Source organism: Crinia signifera, chromosome 4, assembly GCF_055691185.1.
Source record: "Crinia signifera chromosome 4, ASM5569118v1, whole genome shotgun sequence".
Taxonomy (NCBI): domain Eukaryota; kingdom Metazoa; phylum Chordata; class Amphibia; order Anura; family Myobatrachidae; genus Crinia; species Crinia signifera.
In genome coordinates, this window is record NC_139220.1 from 314,945,881 (window position 1) to 314,961,657 (window position 15,777).

At 44.1% G+C, this 15,777-nt stretch overlaps 1 protein-coding gene across 1 annotated transcript; it reads left to right on the forward strand.

The window, feature by feature from the left end:
* Window positions 1-1,546: 1,546 nt before the first annotated feature.
* On the forward strand, window positions 1,547-13,323 carry LOC146073344 (extracellular calcium-sensing receptor-like). Its single transcript, XM_083180520.1, has 6 exons — window positions 1,547-1,551; window positions 2,627-2,918; window positions 8,886-9,254; window positions 9,923-10,135; window positions 11,806-11,929; window positions 12,425-13,323. The coding sequence occupies exons 1-6, from the start codon at window positions 1,547-1,549 to the stop codon at window positions 13,321-13,323; spliced, it is 1,902 nt and encodes a 633-aa protein (XP_083036646.1).
* Window positions 13,324-15,777: the final 2,454 nt, after the last annotated feature.

The following is a 15,777-nucleotide window of genomic DNA, read 5'->3' on the forward strand; positions in this document are numbered from 1 at the left end:
CATTTTAGTAACTTTGACCTCTGTCAACCTATAATCCAGATCCGCTCTCTACACAAACCTGCAGAATGCAACACGTTCCTGTGCCTTAGTATTCATTGTACCAAGAGGTTATGGGGGTTATACTGGTTCACTCCGTCTGGCAAATTCCTTCTTAGAAGGACAAAACCATGTGCACTGCAGGTGGGGCAGATGTAACATGTGCAGAGAGAGTTAGATTTGGGTGAGTTATTTTGTTTCTGTGCAGGGTAAATAATGGCTGCTTTATTTTTACACTGCAATATAGATCTCACTTTGAAGTAAAACCCCACCCAAATCTAATCCTCTCTGCACAAGTAACATCTGCCCCACCTGCAGTGCACATGGTTTTGTCCATCTAAGAAGGATTTTGCCAGAAGGGGTTAACCAGAATAACCCCCTATATATGGGGCAATTCCTTTTGCTCTTGGTGAGTTATTACAGAAGTGTCCAGTTTAATCCACACAGATGGAATCTCTCACGTCTTTGTCTCTCCCGCATGATTATACAACGTCCCTCAGGATAAATGCTCTGCACAGTGGGAATTGCCGTTCCTGGCTGCTAATTGCTTCTCCCTGTTGTAGCAAAGGTTATTACCAATAATAGATGTTAATGGGAGATGGGAATATTATATATAAATAGAAAGGCCTACAGACAGGTATACAGTATATATAGCATAAGACTTGTGACATATGAGCGGCAGGTTACATGCAATGAGGTAAGTCACGTCTTTGTCACTGGGCCCAATAGCTGAGTACCGGAACCTTCAAGTCCCCAAAGTCTATAAATCTGGACAAAAACATAAAAATTTACAATTTAAAAAACAAACAAACAATGGACAATGTATATTCTTATGAATAATTAATAAAAATGAATATATATATATATATATATATATATATACTTATATATATACAGTATGTGGGGATCCTCGTATGTTATGCTAGACTACGGTATATTTTGTAGAAAGAGCATGATAGGTCAAACTCCCAGGTTGCCTTGGGTTCTAACACCCCGGGGCTATTGATTTGTGCTCCTAACATCTCCAAATGACACTCATTAGAGTACTATGTGGCCGATTCAGACCGTTAGTTGGGCCGAATTTGCGAACGGATTGGACGAGTTTCACATTCGTTCCGGGAAGGGGGGGGGCAGGGGGTGGGTGCAGGGGTAAGCCCAGCATTTTATGGCCATACCCACAAAAGCGGTGGGTGCACCCATGAAAAGCTGGGCGTAACCCTGTGCCTGCTTGGGGTCACAGAACGTCAGCGCCCACCCCAAATTCGACTATATCCGGCCAAAGTAAAAGTCAGTCTTCGATGATTTTTATTACCGAACGGAAGAGAAGTCATTCGATGGGGAGCGACCATCGAATGATTGGTCTTCCGTTAGGCCGCATGCAGGCGGATGTGGATGTGAACCCATCTGCTTTCATGCTAGCAAGTGGACTCTGGGCAGAGAGGGGGCGGGGCGTTCTGCGTGGCTGCATTCCAAACAGGTCAGAATCGGGCCTATCCTAATGAGAATTAACATGGGGTAAGAGACATTAATATACAGAATGCATGAAAAAATCTGTTAACCCCACTGACACAGGTGATCACTTAGCACGTGGCAATCAACCATGGCTTATTGAATTCCCCCCATAGTGGTAATGTCAGCAATATGTGTGAAAAGACATACAATGAGCATTGATTCAGGGTTATTCGCTGTGACTGCATCAGATACTGTGTGAGATTGTGCCATTGTATACTGTGTAAAACATCTTCATTTTTCACTTTAAGATACTGTGTAAAAATATGACATTGTATACTGTGTAAAACATCTTCATTTTTCACTTTGGTTTCAGGTCACTAATCCTCATATACAAGACCTTATGGCAGCTCATTCTGCATTACCTCGTTCCGACCTGCTGTTCCGTCGGTCCAGGCTGCACTTTGGACACCCCTGAGTTAACCGGCATTTCCGCAAGTGGGGGGATTTCTATTGGAGCAATCTTGCCCCTCCACGTTGGGAAAGTGTACCCCAAAATTCTATTCACAGAAAAACCAGGACAAGCCATATGTAGAAAGTAAGAAACTGCATTGTATATGGTACTTTGGGCCTGATTCAGACAGGTTCCCTAGGCGGCGTATACTCGCAGCCCAGAGTACAGGTAAACGCTGACCACCACCCGCTGAACACCCACCCCCGCCGCCTGGAGTCTGCTAGCTCGCATGCGATTGGATCCACTATCATGCCAGCAAGTGATGACATCGACCCGGCTGCGTTCGCAGGGGTACGCCCAGCGGTTTCAAGGGCACACCCACCATTTTTGTGGGCATGCCCACAAAAATGCTAAACATACCCCTGTGCCCACCCCCTGCCTGCCTCCGGCCCTCCCTTCCCAGTGAACAGAGCGGCGAGTGTGAAACTCACTGAAGCCGTTCATTCCGCAAACCCTGAATATTGCCAGGGACTAATTACGACCCAAACAAACGGGTTTGAATGAGCCCCGTTGTGTTTGCACTATTTAAGCATTAATTCGATTTTCAGGATTTTCAAGGCAGCTCTTGGTGATGTCTGGTTTGTTGTTCTGTTGCATGAATTCTAATTATCATTTGCTCCTTTGCAGACTGTCATTGGAAACCTTCCTTCAGGTACACGTGGTAAAGTTTGCCACAAAGAAGATCAATCTCAGCCCAGACGTTCTCCCAAACATCACCCTGGGCTTCAAGATCTATGATTCTTGCTCTGCTCTTCACCGGGAAATAGAAGGAACTCTTTGGATGCTGACGGGAACGCACAAAGCGATCCCTAATTTCCGATGCCGAGATGAGGAAAGGTTGGCTGCGGTCATCGGCCATTCTACCTCCACGTACTCCATACTCATGGCTCATATCCTTGGGCTGGGCAGGTATACACAAGTAAGAGACATTACTCCCAGCCAGTCCTGACCTCAGCGGCTCTTCTGCAGAGGTTGTCCCTTTGTCTGAATCCAAGTTCACAGATTCACATAATATAAACCGAATAAATATTTGCAACACTTCATCCTTTATTGTTTCCTCTCCTATTTTAGATTAGATAAAGATCTTACCATCATCTTACCATCTTAGTCATCTCACGGCTTGACTACTGTAATGCTCTTCTAACTGGCCTCGATCAATCCCAACTAGCTCCTCTCCAATCTGTCCTCAATGCTGCAGCCAGGCTTATCTTCCTCTCCCGCCGCTCTAACTCTGCCACTCCCCTTCAACAATATCTGCACTGGCTTCCATTCCCCTACAGAATCCTCTTCAAACACCTCACACTCACATACAGGGCCATCTCTAATTCCATTGCTCCATATATCTCTAACCTCATCTCCATTCATACACCCTCCCGCCCTCTACGGTCAGCTGATGACTGTCGTCTTTCCTCCACCCTGATCACTGCTTCCCATGCTAGAGTACAGGACTTTGCCCGTGCTGCACCTCTTCAGTGGAACGCACTCCCTCGCTCCATTAGACTCTCCCCGACCTTGCAAAGCTTCAAACGGGCACTGAAAACTCACCTATTCATCAAAGCGTACCCTTCCACTGCATAAACCAGCTGGTTCTCTGACCCCTTGCCTGTTTACATCCTGCTATCTAACCACCACCCCCTTGCTTGCACCTCTTGTAATCTGTCTGTCTCCCCTTCCTACTAGATTGTAAGCTCCTCCGAGTAGGGCCCTCTTCCCTCCTGTTGTCAAAGCCCACTTCTCTTCAGATTTCACTCACAGCTCTCCTTTACTCCAACACTCAGTGACCATCTTCATACTCATCTCCATCATTGGCCTCAAGCCTCTAGTTGTATGTTGATTAGGTCCTCACTACTTACATTTAAGCTGTAATGTGTATTGAACTGTGGTGCTCTTTATTTGTACTGTATTTTTGTTATTTATTCAATGTTATGCCAAGTTTTGTCTCCCTGTATTGTTCCTTTGTACGGTGCTGCGAAACACTTGTGGCGCCTTATAAATAAAATTATAATAATAATAATACCAATGGGGATTACTGCTGAAATCTATCATGTGCTGATACCAGGAGATAACATCGTCAATATATCGTGCATTAAATGCTTTATGTATTACCTCATTTTTATTGCTACTAGTCACTTATGGGGTAATTCAGGCCTGCTCACTAGGCTGCATATATTTGCTGCCCCCCAAGTAGACAGGGGCAGCAGGCCTAAAAAACAGTGGGCGCACCCATAGAAATGCTGGATGGGCCCCGTCGAACACCCCCACCTGTCACATTATAAATGTAATGGGTGTGAAATTTAGAACGTGATAGATTTTGGGAGAGTTTTTCCATTTTTTTTTTTAAGCTACAATCTTTGTTTACTTGGCAAAATCTCCTAATCCTCAAAGGATAGAATTAGGTTGTTTTTATCACTGCTGCCACTAGATGGCGCCCACCAGCAGCAATTCAACTGTTCTACCATTTGGGTCTCCTTCAGCCACGGAGGTCACACCGCCTGAAGTGCGTGAAAAAATGGGTGCAACTTGGCACTACTGTATGTTGCAACTGTAGTTTGGATGCCTAAGACAAGATATTTGATGGAATTAGCTATTAGCTATTTTGCGCGGCTAAACCTTGCCTGTTTGGGTGTAACATGCACAATATGTATGTGTGTCTAAATAACCATTGAATATTTGGTAATTTAAACAGTCCTGTCTAGATAGGTAAATAAGATGCCCAAAACAATTTAATTTCCCCCAATGATTGCCAGCTGTGGGGTGCAGTGTCTGGGGTATTTAACATGGATTATCACTACTGGTGAAAGTATAATGAAATGCAATCTACAGTATGCTGGGACAATAGATTTCATTATATTTTATTTTAAAAGTCTTATTCAGTGGCGAATTTTACCTATGGGTTGCATAGAATCCGCCAATGTGTGAAGCCAGATGCAGTCTGTGAGGCTGCACTGTGACTGGCAGTGACTTTCTATTCAAAGTCCAACCTGCCAGTCACCAAAGGAAGTCCAATTGGGAGGTTCTCCCTCCCTCTCGGATGTCTTTCTATGTGCAACTGCGGGGCAGCCCCTAAAAAATGGGTTCTGCACCTGCGCAGTTCTGTTAATGATACTGCACATGTGCTGGAACTGGGGACGTATACCATTCTACGTGCCTGCTCCTGAAGCAGCCTATAGAGGCTACTGCTCATGCACCGGTTCTCTGGCGGTGATCGGGATTTGGAACAAGTAGGTGGCGGTGGCGGCGGGGACCAGCAGCAGCAGCACCGGAGGGGATCTTACTCATTTATTCATTTAAACCACCAAATAAAACATTTGTCCGGCTTAGAAGATATCTGACTACTCTGTGTCATTATCTAAAGGCAAGATGATTTTTAAAACCAAAAATCCAGCAAACATATTTGTTAAAGTTATTGACGGACTGAGTTTCTCCGTCAGCTACGGAACAATCCATATCGCCATGTTCACAGGACCTTTATTATACAGTAGATGTGAGACCCCACCATTGCTCCATATGTGATAATGTAAAGTAGATGTTCCAAAAGGCATCATTTATTTGTGCTAAGGTATACCATAGTTGCCAAATTTTTGGCTCCTCTCTGGCGCCGGTATTTCAGGCATTGCACTGCGGGGGGTAGTGCAAAAATGCAGCAATTGCGTGATTTGACCCATGGACCCCCGCCGAGGAACAGTTTGTGGGAGATGGATGGCAATGCGGGAGGGCTGCCCCCCTTTCCAGGTAGGTAACCCTGCGGTATATGCGGGGGAAATCCTATTAGCAGCGATAACCCGACCAATGATCGTGGGTGAAATGATCACACTTATCACCCGAATAAGCCACTATTCGCGGGTACGCACGCTTCCGTTTTTCAACCTATCTTTGGGAAAACGGGTGACCTGTAATGTGTTAATCAGCAAAAAGTGCAGGTGAAAACGGGAAGATCAGCCTGTACCCCCAAAATGTTAAAGTAACATAGGAAAACTGACATTTCATTATTGGTTAATTGAAAAGAACATATTCGGGTGCCTAGACAGGGGCTGGTTTTCAAGAAGCACCTGCTAAAAATGGGGGTAATCAGTCCCCACTAAAAGAGGAAAAACATGCAGAGGCACACAAGCAAAGTGTGTAGCAGGGCTGGGTATAAAAACAGAAGATGTGCAAGTGATTGATACAGTAGGTTAATAAATTATCCTTTACTAGAACAACAATTCATCACTTGTCTGAAAAATACAATTTATAATAAAAATAAACAATTAATAAAATGAATAAAATATAGAGGCTTTCACTCTCCTAGGGTAAATAATAAGGGAATTTCCAGTGGGCCTGTGTGGAAGAAAAGTCACAAGGTAAGTGCCCTTTACCAAATGTGGGTAATATCAACGTTATTGGGTGAATTACAGTCCCCGATTGGGCTCAGTCCTCACTAGCTATACGTAGATCCTTTGGTAGCCACTGGAGGAAAGTAAATGGAGTGTCCCGATAACTGGAACTTGGCGTCCTCTCACACAGGTGGCCAGAAGTGGAATAAGCCACCGGAGGAGTCCGGCAAGGTCCACAATAGGCAGCATTGGATATAATAGGCACTGGAGAGCCCTGGAGGTGAAAGGCTGGAGGCACTGACGCGTTTCACTACCTGCAGTAGCTTTTTCAAAGGTGTCCTATGTGGTTGCTGGTCTGAGTATAACTACCCTCCCTAATGGGCAATTGTATAGAAAACTTCCCTTTTTACATTAATTGGTACATAATAATGATGACGGTCACGTGATGTGAACCAGGAAGTGACCTTGGATTTAAATATTCTTCCTTCTATAAAGATTTATGCTTTTCAAATTTATTACCTATTACTACTATATGTTACTTACTATATATACGTCTGTCTCCATATCTTAATTCTTTTAAATGAGTATTATAATTATGCAAGCGATTGATACACACATGCTGACTAATTGCCCATTAGGGAGGGTATTTATACTCAGACCAGCAACCCCATAAGACACCTTTGATAAAGCTACTGCAAGAAGCGAAACGCGTCAGTGCCTCCAGCCTTTGACCTCCAGTGCTCTCCAGTGCCTATTATATCCAACGCTGCCTATTGTGGACCTTGAAGGACTTTGTTCCAATACCTCTGGCTCCAACTTGGGACCAATACTGTGGACTCCTCCGGTGGCTGATTCCACTTCTGGCCACCTGTGTGAGAGGACACCAAGTTCCAGTTATCGGGCCACTCCATTTACTTTCCTCCAGCGGCGCACATAGTCTATTTTTATACCCAGCGCTGCTACAAACTTTGCTTGTGCGCCTCTGCATAATTAAAATTAGTGCTTAATTAGTCATTAAGGGGAGTGGGCAAGGGGTCGATTCATTCCTGCTCGCTAGGTTGCGTATTTTCAGAACTTAGCTAGAAGTTTAACACTGCGCCGATGAATGCACCCCCACCCTGCTGCCCGAATCCCCTCGCTAGGCTGCGAGCAGATGTGTACACTTACACATCCGCTCGTATGTGTCCCGCAGAAAATAAATCCTTCGATATTTACTGACCATTAAATGATTTTTCATCTGTTCACTGCCGAAAGTAAGTCAGGACTTACCTTTCAGTTGAACGGTCCTCTGCGCGTTGGGGGTGGCCGCTGATGTCATGTAATATTATCTGCCACCCCGAGTAGGCTGGGAACGCTCCGTTCGCAGGGGACTGCCCAGCGTTTCTATGGGCGCGCCCACCGTTTTTGTGAAACACTGGATGTCCACCCTGAAACGCCTCCTGCCTGTCAATCAAAAAGTAAATATCCCACCGAAGGCGTTTGCTGCGGGGGGATTCCACACGCGCATTAGTGCCTATGTGCATGCACAGACCCCCACCATCAGAGACGGGGCCGAATTCGGACCTGAACCAACAGTTCTAAAGTGGGCCCCAAGTCCCAACATTGGCCCTTATTCAGATCTGATCGCAGTGCAAATTTGTTCTCAACATGGGCAAAACCATGTCCACTGCAGGTGGGGCAGATGTAACGAGTACAGAGAGAGTTACATTTGGGTGGGGTGTGTTGAAACTTTATTCTAAATTGCAGTGTAAAAAATAAAGCAGTCAGTATTTACCCTGCACAGAAACAAAATAACTCACCCAAATCTAATTCTCTCTGCACATTTTACATCTGCCCTGCCTGCAGTGCACATGGTTTTGCCCATTTTGAGAACAAATTTGTACAGATTTGAATAAGGGCCATTATTACGCCAAAATAGGGATTCTCCCCAACTTGTTATCTGCTCAGAGTAGATGAAGCGAATTCACAATAAACTCTATGAAGAATTGCAGATGGAGCTGCTCTCATTAGAGCGGCTCCTGGCGAAGCAATCATTATCACCGTCGGCCACCTCACGCCAGGAAGGGGATGCGCGCGCATGAGACACACGTGCACCCCATTCCTGGAAGCCCTGTGCAGCCCTGTCCCCCGCTCACTGCCCACTGCCACCCGCTGTCTCCCGGCTCACTGGCCGCTCCCTGAGGTGAAGACGGTCAGGGATGCACCTGCCACCCAGCAGGTGGGACGTGAGCGCGAGTGAGATGATCGCACATCATCACCATTCTCCATCCACCAACTCCGACAGAACCATCACCATGGCGAGCTGGCAGGATAGCTGACAGGCGCTCCATCTGTATAATGGCATTGCTATAAACTACTCTAAATGACTACATTTCCCATGTTTCTCCATACACAACATAATATAAAGGGTCTTTATATAATAAAAGAATATTTATCAGGTGTGCATATTCAAGAACAAATGAACCAAAACATCAGTTTCTACCACATGGGCCTGATAGTTGGTGACTGTGTTTTTGAAAACTACTTATTGATACTTTTATTAAAATATTATACTTGTATTATTAAACCAACAGATTAGCCACTTCTCAACCAGTTCCCTCTTGAGTGACAAGACACAGTTCCCCTCCTTCTTCCGGACTGTGCCAAGTGACGCCTACCAGTCAAAAGGTCTGGCCCAGCTTGCATTACATTTTGGTTGGACTTGGATTGGGTTGGTGGCACTAGAAAATGACTATGGGCAAGAGGGTATTCAAGTTATCAAGCAAGAACTTCTTACATCTGGGGCATGTGTGGCATTTACAGAGTACATTCAGATCAGTAAACCAAATTACAACATTTCTTACATAGCTCAAGTTATTAAAGATTCAACAGCCCAAGTTGTGGTTGTCTTCTCCAGCAATTTCTACCTTTTACCTCTACTTGGTGAGCTTTTAAGAAGAAATGTGACTGGGAAGACATGGGTGGCAAGCGAAGCTTGGTCAACCACTTCACTCTTTTCTTCTGAGAATTACTCCAAGATTCTTGAAGGAAGCATAGGTTTTGCATTTCACCACGGAGATATTCCAGGTTTCCATGAATACCTTGACCATGTAAATCCTCTTGAGCTACCAGAAAGTGCTTGGAACTGGATGTTTTGGGAAGAAAGTGTCGGGTGTGCATTTTTAGACCTTGATAATGTTACATTCCCCAGAGAGAGGCCATCAAGAAACTGCACGGAGGAAGATAAGGTGGAGCATTTCCAAGTGTACATTAACCAGTTCTCCAGCATGAGAATTGTATATACTCTATACAGTGCAGTGTTGATGATAGCTAGTGCTTTGCATGACCTGAACATGGGCAAACCACGGAACTGTCTTGTCACAAACCAAAGCTGCTCAGACATCTGGGACTTGAAACCATGGCAGGTAAAAGACGATGATGATTTTTGATGATTCTACAGAGATAAACAAACTGTAGCAATTGGCTATACCAAGCGATCAGCTTCTAACCAATCAGGCTTTACTAGAAAAATGACAGTTAGTAGCTGACTGGTTGCTATGACCAACTACATTGTATCTCCTTCCAAGATTTGCTAAATCTCCTCCATATCGTCTTTGCACTCTTTCCGCAGGTTTTACAATACATGAAGAAAGTCCGCATAAAACTGAGCGGCGGCAAGGACATGTTCTTCGATCACAACGGGGACCCGCCTCCTGTGTACGATATCGTCAACTGGCAACTGAGTCCAGGCAGTAACATGAGACAGGTCACTGTTGGAAATTATGACACATCAGCCTTAACTGTGAATACAAGTGCTATAAAGTGGGCTACAGATAGTCATCTGGTAAGGATTAGTGTCGGAGGAAAGGATGGACTGGATTTTTTTCCCACAACAGGAGGTCTTTAAAAATGGTGATGGTGGGTTTGGTGCACCACCTTTGATAATGGGAGGACAATGGTGACCTAGCACTGGGTGATTTCCATGTCTTTGGACCATTGAAGTAGCACCTGGGTTAATCAACAACCAATGGTGAATATCAGCACGCCATAATGTCCGTACTTTTGGGGCTTGACACTGATTTCTTCTATGCTGGGATAGATGACTTGGTGTACCATTGTAACAAATGCTTAGTCAAGTATGGGGACTACAATGAGTGGAAAAATAACCTGTACCAAGGTTATATTATTGAATATATGTACAAGCGGAATAAACTAAAAAAATATAAAATGTACAAATACCCCAGTATCCCACCCGGGCTATAACTAAAAAAACAGATTCCCTCTCTAAATAAATAGAAGGACATAATACCTCTACCACTTGAATAGACATATAGATGGGGCTGCTCTCATCTGAGCTGCCCCATCTTGATGTCCGCCAGTGTCCGACAGAATGAGGCTTGTGCACGTCAGACACTTGTGTGCCCCATTCTCAACAATGGGAGGTGCAAGCGTGTGAGATGCTCGTGCGTCCCCGTTTGTTCTCTCCCTTGACGCCAGCATCTGACAGCTACTGAAATATGGGGTGCTGGTGGCAAGAGGGAGAATGGCTGCATATGTATGCACAGTACTCATGGTTAGTAAATCATGGTGTCTCCAAACAAGCCGGATGCCTGTTCCCTCAGGTAGTGAGACACTGAGTAAAAACCCTGAAACTCCTTTAGCAGACCAATTTCTAAATAACTGTTCTCTGGCTGAAAACATGAAGATCCAAAATAGTCCTTATAGATGGAGCCAGTCCTTTCCCTCCATCCATAGCCCCAGAACCCCTTAACTGCATTTTACCAAAGCTTAAAACAACTATATACAGTAGTCGGTTTTGCAACCACAGACATTAACAAAGCTGGGACAAATAGATCTCCCAAATACAACATTACCATATAGATATATATTATGACATCTGTTCTGGAGGAGATACATGTGATCTCCAACCCGCAGAAAAAAAACTTTGTTTGGAATTTTCCATAGTTCATTTACCTTTTCTTATTTTTACCGACTCTGTGGGATTTGTTTGAATTTTATATGAATGAAGAACCCTTTATTAAAAATAAGTCATTAAACCCAATAAATAATTTGCTTTGAGTCTTCCTCTGATGAAGTCTTCAAGATGAAACGCGTAGGGTTATCAAGCATCAAAAAGAAGTTATTAAACCCAATAATTAATTTGCTTTGAGTCTTTGCCTGATGAAGTCTTCAAGATGAAACGTGTAGGGATATCAAGCATCTATTTTATTGAAATAATCACTCTGCATTGTTTAACATCTTTTAAGAAGATATAATGTTCTGTATAAACAATTGTATACAATAAATGTGAAACAATTTTCCACGTTGGAGACCTTTCTTTCCCTCTATTTCATATGAGGTGTTATTGTGAAAGGTGGTGGTACTGATATACAGTATATACTCAAAATTTTCTAGAAAATGAACGCAACAATGTGAATGTTAATAATATAAGACTCCTGTTTCCATTTCATAAGTGACTTACACATTTCCTTGGAATATATATTTTATCTGTAGGTCCCTATTTCTGTCTGCAGTGAGACTTGTCTGCCGGGTTTCAGAAAGACATCTGTCACTAGAAAACCCAGTTGCTGCTTTCAATGTGTCCTCTGTCCTCTGGGAGAAATTACCAATAAAACCGGTAAGTTTATAATAATACAAATTAATAACTGCACAGAATTAACCTACAATATATATGAAGTTGAAAAGACAGAATAGAGAGTCCCCCCCACTGGCGCTTTAAAGAGTGATACATCCCTTCTGATAGTGAAAAGATCCTCTTCTCCTAATCACGATAACCATAAAGTGGGTGGGTATATACCATACTTCCCTCCTTCAATATCAAAGTTCCTCTTCTCCGCCTCAGTATAATTGCCTGCTGTATCAGTCAACGACTCCCCCTCTCTATCAATGGATATGCCTCCTCTAGAGTAGAATATTGGATGAAGTCGACTCTCCCCAAAAATTAAGAGAAGAAAATGGCAGATAGTGTACAGACAATAAACTGTATTAAATGGTATTACACTATCTGCCATTTTCTTCTCTAAATTTTTGAGCGCACCCGTTTCAGTGACTTTCATTTGTTTTACTTTGTTAATATATATGAAGTTGTCTCTTAGCTTTTGCTTCCATTTAGATTCAAATGAATGCTTCAGATGCCCGTGGGATCAATGGCCAAGTTGGCAAAGGGATGCGTGTATACCAAAACCCATTGAGTACCTCTCATATGAAGAAACCTTAGGTGTCATTTTTGTGTCCGCCAGTATCACCTCTTCCCTTATTCCATTGGGTATTCTTGGGTTACTCATCCATTACAAGGCTACAGCAATAGTCCGCGCCAGCAATTTCTCCATCAGTTGCCTTCTCCTCATCTCAATGTCTATCTGCTTTCTTTGTTCACTCGCATTTATCGGTTATCCAAACCATGAGAAATGTCTTTTGCGTCAAGTAACTTTTGGCATGGCCTTTGCTCTTTGTCTCTCATGCATCTTGGCCAAAACCCTACTGGTTATGAGTGCGTTCAAGGCCATAAAACCAAATAGCGATTTAAAGAAGTGGGCAAGTCCTCGAATGTCATATACAGTTATTGGCCTGGCAACCTTCGTTCAACTGTTAATAAGTGTCACATGGTTGTCCGTGTGGCCACCTTTCCCTGAATACAATGTGATTACAAAATCGGAAGTCCTCATTGTTGAATGCAATGAAGGCTCACCTGCTGCCTTTTGGGGTACCATAGGGTATCTAGGTCTACTTGGACTTGCCAGCTTTTTTGTTGCTTTCTTGGCCAGACAACTTCCTGGTAGCTTCAATGAAGCCAAGTTCATCACCTTCAGTATGCTGGCCTTCCTCACGGTCTGGGTGTCCTACATCCCGGCCTCGATCAGCACCAGTGGGAAATATACGGCAGCCATGGAGGTGTTTGCAATACTGTCCTCTACCTTTGCCATGCTTTGTTTCATGTTTGCTCCCAAATGTTACGTCATTCTGTTCCACCCCAACATGAACTCAAAAAGACAATTGTTGGGGAAGAACTAAGGTGACCAGTGCCAAACATCAAAGGAAATCATTATACATGTGCTTTGGATCCTGAATGTTGATGATGGTCATCCATATTTTTTTAAATTGAAGAAAAAAAAAAAAACGATGACTGTGTTAAAATATTTCTGTAATTTACAATATATCAGTATTATAAAATAATAATAATAATGTAAAAAATATAAGAAACTGCTAATAAATAAATAATTATTTAATAATACTTGAAATAATAACCTAATGAACAGTCTGTTGTTGATCTATTGTCTGGTACTATGGGGCTCATTCAGACCTGATGACAGGGCCGAGTGCAGCGGTCAGCATTCAGTTCAGCCACCGCCCGCTAGAGTGAAATCTCAGCTTGTGAATGAATGTGATTGCGGTACGAATGGGTTTATATGGCTACGCATAAATTCACAGCCATGTGAATATCTCAAAAAGCCCTGGACTTCTAAACCACTCAGGCACGCCCAGCATTTACACGGACACTCCCAGCATTTTACTAGCCACGCCCGCATTCTACTTAGCACTCCCACCAAACAGCCGGTTACCTCCCCCAGATGCCTACTTCCTGTCTATCACCTTACAAACGGTGTATGTATAGAAATATTAGCAGGATTTCATCACAGGATGGCCTTGCGCATATGTGCTATTGGCCGTGTATAGATAATCATCTTCCAGGCGAATTCACAGCTGTGCGATCGGGTATAAATCCATACCCTCCAACATTTCACACTTTATATGGGTTCAAATTATTTAGGGGGTGTAGTCACGGCTAAAGTGTGTGTGGCCACGGGTTAAAAGGGGTGTGGCAATGCCCCCTTCTTTTTTTTTAGATCAGTGGCATGTCCAGGCTATGGGAAGAGAAGTCCAGCAGGGGGAGGGGGGGGGGAGGATGTGGCTGGTGGCTGCTGTTTCTGTCCCACTGATCTGAACCCTTGTTTGAGCCTGTGAAAGCGGCAGCACTGCTTAGGGGGAGGAGGTGGAGGGAGGAGCTGAAAACTGGTACAAAAGGGCACATTGGTTACCAGAGGGGCCGAAGGCGATGTGGGCCGGTCTAGCACGTGTGTGTCTGTCTGGCCATGCTGTTCCAACTCCCAGCATGCTGTCTAGCCAGTACACTTGCTAAAATTCTAAAATTGAAATTTTTCTAAAAAATGAAAAGAGGTGATGTTACCCTTCCCAACCAATCAGATTATATCGATCATTTCTCTATTACTATCTGGAAAATGATAGACATAATATTTGGCCAAACCCCTCTTCCTAGGTGAGTGCAACACGCTACGGCCCACATGCAAATACTGTAGGCTTACTGGGACAAATTATAGAACCAGTACATTATTCCAATTAATGACTGCCTGGGGCCGCGCTAATTCATTCAGCTCTCGGCGCGCCCAATGGCGAGCTGTGGTGCGAATGATGCATACGTGCATGTGAGATGCTTGTGCATCCCTATCCTGGCCAGCAGCATGCCAAGATGGGTCATCTCAGCGCGCCGGCGCTACACATCTGTATATACAGGTTGATGTATAAAGCAGTAAAGAGAGTGGACCTGTGGACCAGTGCAGAAGCTGCCAAGAGAAACCAGCATCCATCTATAATTTATTAGAATATACAGTACTTCATAAATGCTACCTCATAGCTGATTGGTTGCTTTGGACAACTCTAGCCGGTTCACTAGCTTGATACGTCATCCCAATAGATCCATCAAAGCTTGCCTTCCCTTGGTACCATTGTAATCAGCATTTGCCTCATCTACAACCAATTAGGCAATGGATACTTGTGCTATTTACATTCCTACAGCACTTATGATTTGCTATTGCCTGCACAGTGGCATAATAATAGCCACAGATGGGTAATTGAAGACACAGGGTGTCTGCAGGGGATATTGCCGCTCCATGCCCGGGACCTGCAGATTTACTTTTATGTGGTAACGGTACCCCTCCTGCTATCATTAAATATGCCCCTCACAAAATGCCCTCCCCCCCCACCCCCCACAGCAGATGGTTATAGGAGATGCCAAAGCAGGTGGCGAATGAAACTTTCTGGCAGGGGGGCACAGTTTTTTGTTATAGTACTGTATGTGTCTGCACTTGATTTGGTGCTCCTTCACCTCTAGTGTCTGAAAGGGGAGCACAGGTCACTTGTGTTGCCGTTACCTGGAAGTGCGAATTCAGGGGGCACTGCGCTGTGTCCCTGAAAGGCTGCAACCCCAGGCAATGAGCATGTCAACCCCCGGGCAAAGAGCATGTAACCCTCCATGACAACGAGCATGTAACTCCCCCTGGCAACGAGTATGTAATCCCCTGGGCAACATGCATGTAACTCCCCTTGACAATGAGCATGTAATCCCCTGTGACAACAAGCATGTACTCCCCCTAGGCAATGAGCATGTATTATCCCCTGGGCAACAAGCATGTTACTCCCACTGAGCGTTGAGCGTGTAACTCCAGGCAA